This window comes from Oncorhynchus keta, chromosome 4 (assembly GCF_023373465.1).
Source record: "Oncorhynchus keta strain PuntledgeMale-10-30-2019 chromosome 4, Oket_V2, whole genome shotgun sequence".
Lineage (NCBI taxonomy): Eukaryota > Metazoa > Chordata > Actinopteri > Salmoniformes > Salmonidae > Oncorhynchus > Oncorhynchus keta.
This window is the reverse complement of record NC_068424.1, coordinates 12591844-12608958: the sequence shown is the minus strand read 5'-3', so window position 1 is coordinate 12608958 and position 17115 is coordinate 12591844. Positions and strand designations below refer to the sequence as shown.

Genomic DNA, 17115 nt, shown 5'->3' with positions numbered 1-17115 from the left:
ATGATGAAAATGACAGGCCTCATCTTTTTAAGTGGGAGAACTTGCACAATTGGTGGCTGACTAAATACTTTTTATTAAAGGACTATTTCTCTTTAAACCACATACCTTTGACTATTACGAGCCTGCTGCTGCCTACCACCCCTCAGTCAGACTGCTCTATCAAATACGAGCCTTAGGTCAAATCCGGAAACAATCATCTCGAAAACAAAACGTTTATTCCGTTCTGTATTTTATCTAACGGGTGGCATCCATGAGTCTAAATATTCCTGTTACATTGCACAACCTTCAATGTTATGTCATAATTACGTAAAATTCTGTCAAGTTAGTTCGCAAAGAGCCAGGCGGCCCAAACTGTTGCATATACCCTGACTCTGCGTGCAATGAACGCAAGAGAAGTGACACAATTTCACCTGGTTAATATTGCCTGCTAACCTGGATTTATTTGAGCTTTACTTGTGTATTAATTTTAAGGCATAAGGAAGGTCATCTGTGTTAGGGGAACTGAACCCTCATTATGTGGTGAAATTATTCCTTTAAAGAAATATCAGAAGGAACACTTAACATCTGTCAAATCATAGTCTAGAAGCAGACGTTCTTCTCTGGCCATGTTGTGTTGTTGTGGAGACCCTAGTGGGTCAAACGTAACGTGTCAATCCTGTTACCCATATAGATCGAGAAATGTTTGAATAATTACAATGTTTTTGTGAAGGTTACTTTCAATTGCCCTTCACTGTTGCACACAACACACTTCCATTCCCCCTGTCACAAGGGGATAGACATAACCCAGTCAACAGTCAACCCTGTGACTTTATTTGGCACTTAATAGACGGGTTAGCTGACGACGTCACCAAAACGATGTGCGTGCTTCCATGGGGCAGAGGTCAGCCTGTTGGTGTGTTTCTGGATGGTCATTGCAAGCAAGAATGAGGAAAACCTGCCATGTACGTAATCGTAAGTGGCTTGTTTAAGCTCGATTCATCTTGTTTATGATGCCATGTCTTGTTTTGATGGATTTCATGCCAATGCAAATATGGCTAAAATTCGCTAGCTTGCATACCAACTAAGAATGTATTTGAGAGGCAAGTGCTCATATTGCAAATGTATTTACGCTTTCAGTAAACATTCTAAGCCAACCCTGTCTGTTTCGCCCAATAGTTTCCCAAGCCTTGGTTTGGTTGCTAAACAACCAATAACTCTTAATAAAAAGGTGTTTAAGTTGAACATGTGCTCTGTATAACAATGTTAAAGTAAGGTAAAAATCAAACATGTTTTTATTATTTTACAAAGTTACGCTACTCAAAGGGCACCCAATTGGTTGAATGAATGACCCATGTATGAATGGGGACTGTCCACAAAATGATGTGCATTTACAAATCCAAATCAGGAAAAATATGAAGTACAAAAGAAGGTCTTGTATTTTTAGAATGCAGTTTATTGGTTAAAGAGATCAGGTTTCTTTAACACCAGAACAGCTCACATCAGAAAGCTGGGGTGGCAGGTAATCTAGTGGTTAGAGCGTTGGGCCAGTAACCAAAAGTTTGCTGGATCAAATCCCCGAGCTGACAAGGTAAAAATCTGTAATTCGGCCCCTGAACAAGGCAGTTAACCCACTGTTTCCCGGTAGGCCGTCATTATAAATATGCATTTGTTCTTAACTGACTTGCCTAGTTAAATAAAATAAAAATGATGCTGCCCTCAAATAGGGAAGAGCAGGAACCCACTGAAGGTGCTGGGGCATCAGAGACTTGGCTCCACCATGTCTTGGTGGAGACTCATGTAGACCACATCTCGTGCTTCAGCTCTAGAGACAAACCATTAGATATGTACACATCAACCTTGCCGGCATTGTGTTCCCTATTATACATACCATACAGGTCATTTTGGTAAAGTTCTATACCAATCCACAGGAGAAGCAGGAAGAGATCACCACTGTCTGTCACTCATAGACACTGTTAATAATGCTGGACTGTAGCTGGAATCAGTGTGTGTAGATTAGTAACGTTAGTTGGGTTGGGATTATTCTGCTGTAGGTCAATGTGATTCGTGTCCTGAGTCAAGTCAAACCAACCGAGAAGGCCATTGTGTCTGTAAACACAGGAAAAACAGAAGACAGCATTAATGCTGTGCATTTAGAAAGTTACATTAGCAGTGTTCATAAAACCAATTTACTAGTTCCTCACTGGGTAAAAACTGGTAGAATCAATGTTGTTTCCACGTAATTTCAACCCCAGAAATCAATGTGATGACATTGAATCAATGTGGAAAACGGAATGGAATTTGGAAAAGTAGTCATGTTGAAGTCATGTTTAGTCAAAATGTCAATTAAAACTAGACGTTGAACTGACGTCTGTGCCCAGTTGGTCATGTCTGTGTTACCTGCAGTTTCTCTCTTCAGAACCTCCAGCTCCTCACTGGCACTCAATCTGGCCTCCAACAGAGTAGTTACAGAAATATAGAGATTAAACTGAACCTTAACCTTGAGATAATGTTTCTTGGAGACATTGCCTGTTTCCCCCGTCTCACCAGCTGTCACTCTACCATCCAGGGCTGAAATCACAGGAAGAGATTCACAGCCTTAACAACCCCAAACAAAACTCAAATATGGGTTCCAACAGGATGAAAACATTACCTCTATGATTGATTTATTACCCGTGTTACCTATCTGATTGGTTTATTACCCGTGTTACCTATCTGATTGGTTTATTACCCGTGTTACCTCTATGATTGGTTTATTACCCGTGTTACCTATCTGATTGGTTTATTACCTGTGTTACCTATCTGATTGGTTTATTACCCGTGTTACCTCTATGATTGGTTTATTACCCGTGTTACCTATCTGATTGGTTTATTACCTGTGTTACCTATCTGATTGGTTTATTACCCGTGTTACCTCTATGATTGGTTTATTACCCGTGTTACCTATCTGATTGGTTTATTACCCGTGTTACCTCTATGATTGGTTTATTACCCGTGTTACCTCTATGATTGGTTTATTACCCGTGTTACCTCTATGATTGGTTTATTACCCGTGTTACCTCTATGATTGGTTTATTACCTGTGTTACCTCTATGATTGATTTATTACCCGTGTTACCTATCTGATTGGTTTATTACCCGTGTTACCTATCTGATTGGTTTATTACCTGTGTTACCTATCTGATTGGTTTATTACCCGTGTTACCTCTATGATTGGTTTATTACCTGTGTTACCTATCTGATTGGTTTATTACCTGTGTTACCTCTATGATTGGTTTATTACCTGTGTTACCTCTATGATTGGTTTATTACCCGTGTTACCTATCTGATTGGTTTATTACCTGTGTTACCTCTATGATTGGTTTATTACCTGTGTTACCTCTATGATTGGTTTATTACCCGTGTTACCTATCTGATTGGTTTATTACCCGTGTTACCTATCTGATTGGTTTATTACCTGTCACCTCTCTCCAGGTCCTCCACCTTGTTTCTATGGAGCTGCAGCAACCTTCATTGTGAAATGACAACTCTTCAGAAAGGATGTCATTTTTATGAGGCTGAGTCCCAGTGAAAGTTCTGGAATAATGCCAATGACATTATTTTGCACCATGCCTCTCCAGCTAGCAGACAGTGCAGGAGTTACCCCTGGTTACAACTGATTGGATAAGACCTAGCAGTGTGATATACGCTCTCCCTTTATCAGGATGCAGCTGTTATAGTTACTGTTGTTTAATGCTAGCATCTGCATGTAAAAAGTGAGTCAATGACCGACAGACATTAAGCCTTTGTTATACCTTACAACTTGAAACTAGGGGGCACTATTCTTATGTTTGGAAAAATAACGTTCCCAAAGTAAATGGCTATTTCTCAGGACCAGATGCTAGAATATGCATATAATTAACAGCATAGGATAGAAAACACTCTAAAGTTTCCAGAACTGTAAAAATATTGTCTGTGAGTATAACAGAACTGATATTGCAGGCGAAAGCCTGAGAAAAATCCAATCAGGAAGTGACTCTTATTTTGAAACCCTTGTCTTTCTATGCATCCCTATTGCCCATTGAAAGGGATATCAACCAGATTCCCTTTTCTATGGCTTCCCTAAGGTGTCAACAGCCTTTAGACATAGTTTCAGGCTTTTATTTTGAAGAATGAGCGTGAACGACCATATTGTGTAAGTGGACAGGTGGGGGCTCTCAGAGTGATTTTGTGCGCAAAAGAGAGAGGCGGCCATTGTTACTCCCGGTCCTAGTGGAAAGCCAACTGTCCCGGTTGATATATTATCGAATAGATATTTGAAAAACACCTTGAGGATTGATTATAAAAAATGTTTGACATGTTTCTGTGTACATTACGGATATCATTTGGAATTTTTGTCTGCGTTGTCGTGACCGCTCTTTCCGTTGGATTCCTGGGCACAACGCAACAAACTAACGGAGGTATTTGGATATAAAAATATCTTTATGGAACAAAAGGATAATTTGTTGTCTAACTGGGAGTCTCGAGAGTGAAAACATCCGAAGTTCATCAAAGGTAAATGATTAATTTGATTGCTTTTCTGATTTTCGTGACCAAGTTACCTGATGCAAGGTGTACTTATTGTTTTGTTATGTTATCGATAAACTTACACAAATGCTTGTATTGCTTTCGCTGTAAAGCATCATTTCAAAATCAGACGACAGGGTGATTAACAAAAGGCTACGCTGTGTTTCGCAATATTTCACTTGTGATTTCATGAATATGAATATTTTCTAGTACTATTATTTGACTGTTGCGCTATGCTATTAAGCGTTGCTGATTACAAATATACCGGATCCGGGATGGGTGGTTCTAAGCGGTTGTGAGAAGTAGATTTGCACATCGAGGAAACCCTAACTTCCTGACTCTTCATTTTAGCTCAACACAGAACAACTAGAGGTTGATCACACAGTAAATACTGTTCTCTCTTTCCAGCTCCTTCACGTCACTCTCACTGGCTGTGTTTTAAAATATAGAATATAGCTAAGAATAACTTGTTCTGGTGTTAACATAACATGCGTTCTGTCTCCACCTTGTTCTTCTGGAGCTGCATTTCAGTGACAGCCAGCTCCACTCATTGTTCCACCACCAGGTCTCTCAGCTTCTTCAGCTCTGTCCAGATGTCAGGGGTGGTGGTGGTCTCCTCCACTGTGACCCTATTGAGTGATGTCATTTTCTCTGACCCCTCCACTCTCTCCCTGAGCCCATGTCCCAGAAAGACAGAACAGCAACACCGGCACAGTTTCAGCACCCCTCATTCTGAAATGGAACCTCTTCAGAAATGATGAGGCTCCGTCCCTTCTCTACAGTATATACTGTACACTCAGAACGTAGTGAGCTTGAAGTCTTGGTGACCAAGAGTCTTCTGTTCTTTCGACCAATTGACTGATAGAAATTTTAAAACGTGTTTTTTTTATTTTTTATAAAAATAATTATATGTTGGTTCCTGATCTTGTCTGATGCTTTAAGCACACTGTGATTTTAAATAATTAAAACACAAATGACTCGAGGGAGGCAGAGATCAACAGCCTAACCGGAAGAAAATAAATTATTCCCGAACCACCACCTTCTGATGGCCTTTGGAGATTCTGCCATTAAGCTCCCGAAGTTCCCAGTAATAGGCTCCGCCAGGAGTCAGCAACCTTTTCCATTTGGAATGCCAATTTCAATGACCAGTTCTGTCGATCTGCATGCCAGTTATGATTTTTATATGCACATTTTCATGGAACAGTTTCATGTATTTTATAATAAAATCTACGTATCTCAAAATGATATCTAAACCAAAATGAAAATTGTGCAAAATCTAAAAGTAACTTACATTGGCATTTTTTTTTACATACAGTAGTTGGCAAACTGAAAGCCAATAAATAAAAACATTGCAGGTAGAAAATATCTTGATTTTAAAAATAAATCACGTTGTCTATGCATGGCTTGTCTGCAAGGAACTTAAAACATTGTATCAACTTTGTTCAGCCTGAAGGTTGCACTATTAAACTTGCATGTTTCCTGCACCAGTGAGCTCCGGACAGACACAGCTGTAGGCTATTTGTGCAAGGGATGAGAAGTAATCAGGTGGGCCTATTTTATGACCTACAGTTGAAGTCGGAAGTTTACATACAGCTTAGCCAAATACATTTCAACTCAGTTTTTCACAATTCCTGATATTTAATCCTAGTAAAAAAAATCTCTGTCTTTGGTCAGTTAGGATCACCACTTTATTTTCAGAATGTAAAATGTCAGAATAATAGTAGAGAGAATGATTGATTTATTTCAGCTTTGATTTCTTTCATCACATTCCCAGTGGGTCAGAAAAATGAGTATTAGTATTTGGTAGCATTGCCATTAAATTCTTTAACTTGGGTCAAATGTTTCGGGTAGCCTTCCACAAGCTTCCCACAATAAGTTGGGTGAATTCTGGCCCATTCCTCCTGACAGCTTGTGTAACTGAGTCAGGTTTGTAGGCCTTGCTCGCACATGCTTTTTCAGTTCTGCCCACAACTTTTCTATAGGATTGAGGACAGGGCTTTGTGATGGCCTCTCCAGTACCTTGACTTTGTTGTCCTTAAGGCATTTTGCCACAACTTTGGAAGTATGCTTGAGGCCATTGTCCATTTGGAAGACCCATTTGCGACCAAGCTTTATCTTCCTGCCTGATGTCTTGAGATGTTGCTTCAATATATCCACATAATTTTCCTCCCTCATGATGCCATCTATTTTGTGTAGTGCACCAGTCCCTCCTGCAGCAAAGCACCCCCACAACATGATGCTGCCACCCCCACAACATGATGCTGCCACCCCCACAACATGATGCTGCCATTCTATTTTTGTTTCATCAGACCAGGGGACATTTCTCCAAAAAGTATGATCTTTGTCCCCATGTGGAGTTGCAAACCGTAGTCTGGCTTTTTTATGGTGGTTTTGGAGCAGTGGTTTCTTCCTTGCTGAGCGGCCTCTCAGGTTATGTCGATATAGGACTCATTTTACTGTGGATAAAAATACTTTTGTACCTGTTTCCTCCAGCGTCTTCACAAGGTCCTTTGCTGCTGTTCTGGGATTGATTTGCACTTTCCGTACCAAAGTACGTTCATCTCAAGGAGACAGAACGCGTCTCCTTCCTGAGCGGTATGATGGCTGCGTGATCTCATGGTGTTTATACTTGGATACTATTGTTTGTACAGATGAATGTGCTTCTTTCAGGCGTTTGGAAATTGCTCCCAAGGATGAACCAGACTTGTGGAGGTTTACAAAAATAATTCTGAGGTCCTGGCTGATTTCTTTTGATTTTACCATGATGTCAAGCAAAGAGGCACTGAGTTTGAAGGTAGGCCTTGAAATACATCAACAGGTACTCCTCCAATTTACGTCATTTAGCCTATCAGAAGCTTCTAAAGCCATGACATCATTTTCTGGAATTTTCAAGCTGTTTAAAGGCACAGTCGACTTTATTTGTATGTAACCTTCTGACCCACTGGAATTGTGATACAGTGAAATAATCTGGGCACATTTAGAAGCCTACATTTGCAAAAAGGCCAGGTAGCCTATAGGCTTCTACTTAATGGCATAATCAGGTGCGTGTCCTTACTCAACATTGACAGGAGCGCTCCAAACAAAACACAATGAATATATTGACAAATCGTACGTGGAATGAAAAAACTAAAACTTGTTTCTCACAAGTATAGACTAGGTTGTGTGCTCTGAAAACAATGTGTCCACTCTGACAATGAGAACTGTAAAATACTAATAATAATAATGTATTGAATGCATTAACAGAAATTACGTCAACCAAACAAACATTGTAGATTAGAGGTGGTCAGTGGCGTTTAAGATGAAGACCCATTGAACTAGATGAATATGAATGAGTCATCCAATATGCTGTAATAGAAATAAGGCCATGCTCATGAAAAAAAGAATTAACAGCGATAGGTTTAGGCTGCCACATGATACTCTAATTTTCCCTGTACCCATCATGAGGTTGCTACAACCTAACCTACGAATGAAAGTTTACAACGTAGGTGCACACAGGTCGAGAGACCAATTTGAGGCGACAGACAGTGACATTCAATACCGCCTTGCACACTCATGCCTGCATCTAGCTGATATAGGGTGTAATCATTAGTACAACAGTTGCAAACTAGAGTTTCCATTGGACAAATTCAGGTATATTTATCCCCGTTTTTGTTCCGTTTGCTTCCGTTTAAAAAAATTATGTTTTTCAACAGAAAGGGTGGAAGGAATACACCCCTGGTCACGCGGAAACACAGTTCACTTTCATATCATCCACGTTGTATTCCTTCTATGCGCTCTCCTACTCTCACCTTGTCCCTTCTCTCGTGGACGTCAATGCAAAACACATCAGCTGTATGTGACCAGGTGAAGTTGTGGAGAAGTACAGACCAGGGTTGGGTTATAAAAAAAATATCTGAAACTTTGAACATCCCACAGAGCACCATTTAAATCCATTATTTTTTCAAATTAAGAATATGGCACCACAACAAACCTGCCAAGAGAGGGCAGTGAACCTGTGCATTAGTTGAAGGTCTCTCCCTTCCTGCTCAGCCTGTATTGTCGTTTGTGGTCAGCCACAGTAAACACCTCTACAACAGCTGTGGCTGGAGAGCAGACTGAGCCCGTCTGAATCCAGGATAAGATGTGCACATGAGATTACAATGATACATTAACATGAAGCATAATATCTTTATTGATCTCATTGGGTATTACATGATATTATACACAAACATCAAATCAGAAATAAAAAATACTTGCATTTATATAATGACATTTACACTTTGCAGTTAAAAGTAATTCCTTGTTTTTATAATGTATACAATGAAGAGGTAATGTGTACAATGCATACAAAATGAACAGATAACGTATGCAAAAATACAGAATGTATTCAAGGAAGAGATCATGTATACAAGGAAGAGATCATGTATTCAAGGAAGAGATCATGTATTCAAGGAAGAGATCATGTATACAAGGAAGAGATCATGTGTACAAGGAAGAGATCATGTGTACAAGGAAGAGATCATGTGTACAAGGAAGAGATCATGTATTCAAGGAAGAGATCATGTATTCAAGGAAGAGATGTGTACAAGGAAGAGATCATGTGTACAAGGAAGAGATCATGTGTACACGGAAGAGATCATGTGTACAAGGAAGAGATCATGTATTCAAGGAAGAGATCATGTATTCAAGGAAGAGATCATGTGTACAAGGAAGAGATCATGTATTCAAGGAAGAGATCATGTATACAAGGAAGAGCATGTATACAAGGAAGAGATCATGTGTACAAGGAAGAGATGTGTACACGGAAGAGATCATGTGTACAAGGAAGAGATGTGTACACGGAAGAGATCATGTGTACAAGGAAGAGATCATGTATACAAGGAAGAGATCATGTATACAAGGAAGAGATCATGTGTACAAGGAAGAGATGTGTACACGGAAGAGATCATGTGTACAAGGAAGAGATCATGTATACAAGGAAGAGATCATGTATTCAAGGAAGAGATCATGTGTACAAGGAAGAGATCATGTATTCAAGGAAGAGATCATGTATTCAAGGAAGAGATCATGTATTCAAGGAAGAGATCATGTATACAAGGAAGAGATCATGTGTACAAGGAATAGATCATGTATACAAGGAAGAGATCATGTGTACAAGGAAGAGATCATGTATTCAAGGAAGAGATCATGTATACAAGGAAGAGATCATGTATACAAGGAAGAGATGTGTACAAGGAAGAGATCATGTATACAAGGAAGAGATCATGTATACACGGAAGAGATCATGTGTACAAGGAAGAGATCATGTATACAAGGAAGAGATCATGTGTACAAGGAAGAGATCATGTATACAAGGAAGAGATCATGTATACAAGGAAGAGATCATGTATACAAGGAAGAGATCATGTGTACAAGGAAGAGATCATGTATACAAGGAAGAGATCATGTATACAAGGAAGAGATCATGTGTACAAGGAAGAGATCATGTATACAAGGAAGAGATCATGTGTACAAGGAAGAGATAATGTGTACAAGGAAGAGATCATGTATTCAAGGAAGAGATCATGTATTCAAGGAAGAGATGTGTACAAGGAAGAGATCATGTATACAAGGAAGAGATCATGTGTACAAGGAAGAGATGTGTACACGGAAGAGATCATGTATACAAGGAAGAGATCATGTATACAAGGAAGAGATCATGTATACAAGGAAGAGATCATGTGTACAAGGAAGAGATGTGTACACGGAAGAGATCATGTGTACAAGGAAGAGATCATGTGTACAAGGAAGAGATCATGTATACAAGGAAGAGATAATGTATTCAAGGAAGAGATCATGTGTACAAGGAAGAGATCATGTATTCAAGGAAGAGATCATGTATACAAGGAAGAGATCATGTATACAAGGAAGAGATCATGTGTACAAGGAAGAGATGTGTACACGGAAGAGATCATGTGTACAAGGAAGAGATCATGTATACAAGGAAGAGATCATGTATACAAGGAAGAGATCATGTGTACAAGGAAGAGATGTGTACACGGAAGAGATCATGTGTACAAGGAAGAGATCATGTATACAAGGAAGAGATCATGTATTCAAGGAAGAGATCATGTGTACAAGGAAGAGATCATGTATACAAGGAAGAGATCATGTGTACAAGGAAGAGATCATGTATACAAGGAAGAGATCATGTGTACACGGAAGAGATCATGTGTACAAGGAAGAGATCATGTATACAAGGAAGAGATCATGTGTACAAGGAAGAGATCATGTGTACAAGGAAGAGATCATGTATACAAGGAAGAGATCATGTATACAAGGAAGAGATCATGTGTACAAGGAAGAGATCATGTGTACAAGGAAGAGATCATGTATTCAAGGAAGAGATGTGTACAAGGAAGAGATCATGTGTACACGGAAGAGATCATGTGTACAAGGAAGAGATCATGTATACAAGGAAGAGAGGTGTACAAGGAAGAGATCATGTATACAAGGAAGAGATCATGTATTCAAGGAAGAGATGTGTACAAGGAAGAGATCATGTGTACAAGGAAGAGATCATGTGTACAAGGAAGAGAGGTGTACAAGGAAGAGATCATGTATACAAGGAAGAGATCATGTGTACAAGGAAGAGATCATGTGTACAAGGAAGAGATCATGTGTACAAGGAAGAGATCATGTATACAAGGAAGAGATCATGTGTACAAGGAAGAGATCATGTATACAAGGAAGAGATCATGTGTACAAGGAAGAGATCATGTGTACAAGGAAGAGATCATGTGTACAAGGAAGAGATCATGTGTACAAGGAAGAGATCATGTGTACAAGGAAGAGATCATGTGTACAAGGAAGAGATCATGTATACAAGGAAGAGATCATGTGTACAAGGAAGAGATCATGTGTACAAGGAAGAGATCATGTGTACAAGGAAGAGATCATGTGTACAAGGAAGAGATCATGTGTACAAGGAAGAGATCATGTGTACAAGGAAGAGAGCATGTGTACAAGGAAGAGATCATGTATACAAGGAAGAGATCATGTATACAAGGAAGAGATCATGTGTACAAGGAAGAGATCATGTGTACAAGGAAGAGATCATGTGTACAAGGAAGAGATCATGTGTACAAGGAAGAGATCATGTGTACAAGGAAGAGATCATGTGTACAAGGAAGAGATCATGTGTACAAGGAAGAGATCATGTGTACAAGGAAGAGATCATGTGTACAAGGAAGAGATCATGTGTACAAGGAAGAGATCATGTGTACAAGGAAGAGATCATGTGTACAAGGAAGAGATCATGTATACAAGGAAGAGATCATGTATTCAAGGAAGAGATCATGTGTACAAGGAAGAGATCATGTATACAAGGAAGAGATCATGTGTACAAGGAAGAGATCATGTATACAAGGAAGAGATCATGTATACAAGGAAGAGATCATGTATACAAGGAAGAGATCATGTGTACAAGGAAGAGATCATGTGTACAAGGAAGAGATCATGTGTACAAGGAAGAGATCATGTGTACACGGAAGAGATCATGTATACAAGGAAGAGATCATGTATACAAGGAAGAGATCATGTGTACAAGGAAGAGATCATGTATACAAGGAAGAGATCATGTGTACAAGGAAGAGATCATGTGTACAAGGAAGAGATCATGTATACAAGGAAGAGATCATGTATACAAGGAAGAGATCATGTATACAAGGAAGAGATCATGTGTACAAGGAAGAGATCATGTATACACGGAAGAGATCATGTGTACAAGGAAGAGATCATGTGTACAAGGAAGAGATGTGTACAAGGAAGAGATCATGTATACAAGGAAGAGATCATGTATACAAGGAAGAGATCATGTATACAAGGAAGAGATCATGTATACAAGGAAGAGATCATGTATACAAGGAAGAGATCATGTGTACAAGGAAGAGATCATGTATACAAGGAAGAGATCATGTGTACAAGGAAGAGATCATGTGTACAAGGAAGAGATCATGTGTACAAGGAAGAGATCATGTGTACACGGAAGAGATCATGTGTACAAGGAAGAGATCATGTATACAAGGAAGAGATCATGTGTACAAGGAAGAGATCATGTGTACAAGGAAGAGATCATGTGTACAAGGAAGAGATCATGTATACAAGGAAGAGATCATGTATACAAGGAAGAGATCATGTGTACAAGGAAGAGATCATGTATACAAGGAAGAGATCATGTATACAAGGAAGAGATCATGTATACAAGGAAGAGATCATGTGTACAAGGAAGAGATCATGTATACAAGGAAGAGATCATGTGTACAAGGAAGAGATCATGTGTACAAGGAAGAGATGTGTACAAGGAAGAGATCATGTATACAAGGAAGAGATGTGTACAAGGAAGAGATCATGTGCACAAGGAAGAGATCATGTGCACAAGGAAGAGATCATGTGCACAAGGAAGAGATCATGTATACACGGAAGAGATCATGTGTACAAGGAAGAGATCATGTGTACAAGGAAGAGATGTGTACAAGGAAGAGATCATGTATACAAGGAAGAGATCATGTATACAAGGAAGAGATCATGTATACAAGGAAGAGATCATGTATACAAGGAAGAGATCATGTATAAAAGGAAGAGATGTGTACAATGTACTGCAAGAAAAAGGTACAAAACTAAAGTCTACTACAAATATGGCAACAACAGATTCCACATTAAAACACCCCGTCAGCTTGAATTTGATCATGATAAATCAAGGACATGATAATCACCAGATAGGCTGCTATTCAGTAAGGACATATGTGGAAATGACCTCAGAACTGATGATCAATTACATTAGCTATTTCTTTTTAATAAGGTTAGTGGTGTAGTGAAATTGGATTTGTGTTTTTATCCTTTCTGTTCACTCTACCATGGACGGCAGATGATTGACAACTGCACTGTAGATATTCTACATGTATTTCTGCAACCAGTTGAGTATGTCTGTCCTGGCCTCCTGGATGCAGGGCTGGTCTGTGGTGTTGATGTCCTCTCTCTTCCGGTGAACAAAGCCATGAGTCTGACCTGGGAAGACCTTCACATGGTAGTCTACACCTGTACACTTCTCCTGCAGGTTCTTCTCCAGGACACTCACCTGGAAGGAAACAACAGGGGATGAATTAAATGGTGATAGGATGGTTGAAACACAACTCAAATCATTTGATTGGATGACACTAAATGGTGGCATAAGGCCAGTAACCGACAGAGATGCTGATGATGACGGTTCATTTCACTCGAGATGACTCTGGCTTGTAATAAATGGTGCTCAATATAGTTTTCAACATATGAATGATCTACATTGACTTTATTCTTTCAAAAAAATGTAGTACTGTGTAGTATTTAATAATACCAGACCTGGTCCAGTGGGATGACGTCATCCTTCTCTCCGAAGATAAACAGCGTCGGGCTCTTCAGTTCATACCTGTCCTCCCTCTCTCTGATGATTCCTGCAGACACACAGTCACATCCAAACAGCATTAGCATTACTAGCCTACGAGGCAAGCACAATGGTTGCGTTCCAGACCGACTACATTGCAGCTGTTGCACTGCATCAACCAATGGTTGCGTTCCAGACCGACTACATTGCAGCTGTTGCACTGCATCAACCAATGGTTGTGTTTCATATTATTGAATGTGCAGTCGGGAATCAGGCTGCTAAATCATATATTTTAAAAAAGAAAGGAAAAAAAGTGTCCTTTAGCAGAGGCTCTTATCCAGAGTGACTTACAGTAGTGAGCACAAACATTTTCATACCTTTTTCGTACTGCGGTACAAGCGCCATGCTCTGCCAACTGAGCAACATGGGACCACATCATATGATGTGGTTAGCTACAACGCACGAGATCTGGCCGGCGTCTGCAATGTAATCAGCCTAGATTGCGACCGTTGGTAGACTACCTCATGGTTATTACTGTATTCTGATTGGACAGGCCTCTGACCCCTACCCTTACCATAGACAGATACCCCTGCCCTGACCTCAGGGTACTGCAGAGCCAGGTAGTGGGTGGCCACCCCCCCCCAGCAGAAGCCCACTGCCCCAATACGCAGGGCCCCACACTGGCTCTTCAGAAACCTCAGGACTGCGTCCACCTCCCTGGACGGACGGGCAGACAGCAGGGAGAGAGGGGAGGAAGGGGTTGGGTTACTAGGGGAGCACAGGGCACACACATTTCAGTTGTAAGTTAACAGAGGGATAAAGTTATTTTCTAATAAAGTTAGTCTTATATTCTGTCAATAGAATATAACAAGTCTGGCTTCGTGATGGTACCCTCTGCTGGCCAACAGTGGATGTGTGCTGATAGAGATTAATACTATATACAGATGTGAAATTATGGAGTGAAGACTGGCTCTCTGGGACTACTTTCTGGCCAATGGAATGGAGTCTGGCTTTCTGCGACAACTCTCTGGCATAAGGGAGTGAAGACTGGCTCTCTGGGACTACTTTCTGGCCAATGGAATGGAGTCTGGCTTTCTGCGACAACTCTCTGGCATAAGGGAGTGGAGTCTGCTTTCTGAGACTACTCTCTGGCCAATGGGAATGTTTGCATTACTTGTTGATATTGGTGGGCTTCTTGTCCTCCAGCCACTGCTGAAACGTAGACCAATCTTGTGATGGACTCCACGGCTCCTTTCCAACATAGAAGTCAGGACACACTGCACTGAGAGGAGATAGACAGCCAGCATGACTGCACTGAGAGGAGATAGACAGCCAGCATGACTGCACTGAGAGGAGATAGACAGCCAGCATGACAATACTGGGAATACTTGTACTGTAATTGGCCAGTAAATGTCAGGTAGACGGTAAGTAACAACATTTTTAAGTATGCATTGTTACGTACATGTATCCATTGGAGGCCAGCATGTCAGCCATGTATCTGGTGTTGGGTAGCTGCCAGCCATAGATGTCCTGGATGATGATGACAGCCTTGTCTGAATCAGAGGGAGGCTTGACCAGGTAGGCCTTGATGTGTTCTATCTGGACCTCCTGGCCAACACCTCCATACTCCATCATGTATCCCATGTCACATGGACACGGCTTCGCCTCATTGGCCATCTGGAAAGAGATAACATTGAGAATCACCCACATAACCATACAAACACATACTGGTACACTGAAATACATGGATTCTATTCATCGATACAGGGATACGGAATCCTTTGACATAAGTAGGTAATTAAAATGTTCCCACTCATTGAGGAGTGTGTCACGCTGACTCTGCTCTAGAGGGCAACATAGCCTACAAGCCTCAGTTATTTCCACATACAATGGAAAGCCCATAAAATCGTCAGACTCCAGGCACCCAAGTCATAGACTGTTTTCTCTGCTACCGCACGGCAAGCGGTACCGGAGCACCAAGTCTAGGACCAAAAGGCTTCTTAACAGCTTCCACCTCCAAGCCATGAGAAAGCTGAACAACTAATCAAATGGCCACCGGACTATTTACATTGACACCCCCCTCCATTTGTTTTGTACACTGCTGTTTATTATCTATGCATAGTCACTTCACCCCTACCTACATGTACAAATTACCTCAACTAACCGGTACCCCCGCGCACTGACTCTAAAAAATAGTATATTTCTCCCCTTCCCGTTAGAGTTTAGTTTTCTTCCGCCGTGGAAAAGTGAAAAATGTGTGAATGGTTGACTAGAAGGAACGCCCTCTTCGACCGCGTGAGCGTCGTTCCCAGTCCGAAGTCCAAACCCACCAAAATGCATCATTTTATAATCTGCATTTTAAGTGTAGAAAATGTAAACGTGTAATAATCATTCAATTCGCCTCAGTCGAGTTTTAACTGGGACAATTTCGAACTGTACAAACCTACCGTCTCAAAAAGGCACTGCTGAGATTCGAACTCAGGATCTCCTGTTTACTAGACAGGCGCTTTAACCAACTAAGCCACAGCGCCACTGATGCCATGTGCGTTAGAGATATTAACAATTCTTGACCTGGCTTTGTAATGTGAGCATTTGTTGTAAAGTCAGCTGTGTGCAGTTTGCAATTACATTCCGAGATTAACAGTAAATACCATAACGGGGTAACGCGGTGGTGCAGGCATCAATTTAAAGAAATAGGATTCAGTCACAGATATATCGATGTGATGTAGTACCGGCTAAATACCGCAGGATGTCGCTATCTACACGGGCCAGAAACCACAAAATGGTACCACGTGACGCAGATTCCGGATGACCGCTGACGGAAAACGGCGCACACTGTCGCAAGGTATCACTTGTGTCGGGTAAATTTCTTATTCGTCGCCTCTGCCGTGTTGAATTTGCAAGGAAGAGGTCTGCTAGCGATCTCGGTTTGACAATCGCTACCGGTCCTACATACATGGTCCGAGCGTGTCACGAAACAGGAGGGATTCTGGTGTTCAAAGTGGACACCATTTTATGATAGTCAATGTATCGGACTTCAAGGATAGTCTGATCCAGATCGGCTAAAAACAGTGCCGTTCGCGTTGTGGATGGGTGTGTGATAGCGAACTAACGTTACTGTATAACTCAAAAAAAGAGGGGCAGAGCCTCTTATATGAAGATGGACATTGCAGACGAAGGTAAATGTGTATTTTTTTTACAGTCCACTAACGTTGGCTA

The 17115-nt window shown here is 40.7% G+C and overlaps 2 protein-coding genes, 1 long non-coding RNA gene and 1 other non-coding gene across 5 annotated transcripts in view; 2 read left to right on the top strand and 2 right to left on the bottom strand.

Moving 5' to 3' along the window:
- The first annotated feature begins 8873 nt into the window (after positions 1 to 8873).
- Positions 8874 to 11250, top strand: LOC127917467 (uncharacterized). The gene is made up of 3 exons (XR_008097452.1): positions 8874 to 9079; positions 9255 to 9508; positions 11079 to 11250. It is a non-coding gene; the product is annotated as an uncharacterized LOC127917467 (long non-coding RNA).
- An 879-nt stretch (positions 11251 to 12129) lies between these two features.
- On the bottom strand, positions 12130 to 16482 carry cmbl (carboxymethylenebutenolidase homolog (Pseudomonas)). Of its 2 annotated transcripts, none has more exons than XM_035761187.2 (6): positions 16344 to 16482; positions 15359 to 15573; positions 15071 to 15178; positions 14471 to 14613; positions 13875 to 13966; positions 12130 to 13614 (listed from the first exon to the last, which is right to left on the bottom strand). In XM_035761187.2, the coding sequence occupies exons 2-6, from the start codon at positions 15571 to 15573 to the stop codon at positions 13432 to 13434; spliced, it is 741 nt and encodes a 246-aa protein (XP_035617080.1). In that variant the 5' UTR covers positions 16344 to 16482; the 3' UTR covers positions 12130 to 13431. The 2 variants fall into 2 exon arrangements, with proteins under 2 accessions (XP_035617080.1, XP_035617079.1); XM_035761186.2 differs by lacking the exon at positions 16344 to 16482 and adding an exon at positions 16051 to 16216.
- trnat-agu (transfer RNA threonine (anticodon AGU)) lies at positions 16354 to 16427 on the bottom strand. The gene has a single exon. It is a non-coding gene; the product is annotated as a tRNA-Thr (tRNA).
- Positions 16483 to 16723: 241 nt separating the features above from the next.
- The window catches only part of LOC118374704 (E3 ubiquitin-protein ligase MARCHF6-like), a 40966-nt gene continuing 40574 nt past the window's right edge, over positions 16724 to 17115 (top strand). The window contains exon 1 of the mRNA XM_052500590.1: positions 16724 to 17075. Within this exon, the coding sequence (XP_052356550.1) occupies positions 17051 to 17075 (25 nt within the window). The 5' untranslated portion in view covers positions 16724 to 17050. The remainder of the gene's footprint in view (positions 17076 to 17115) is intronic.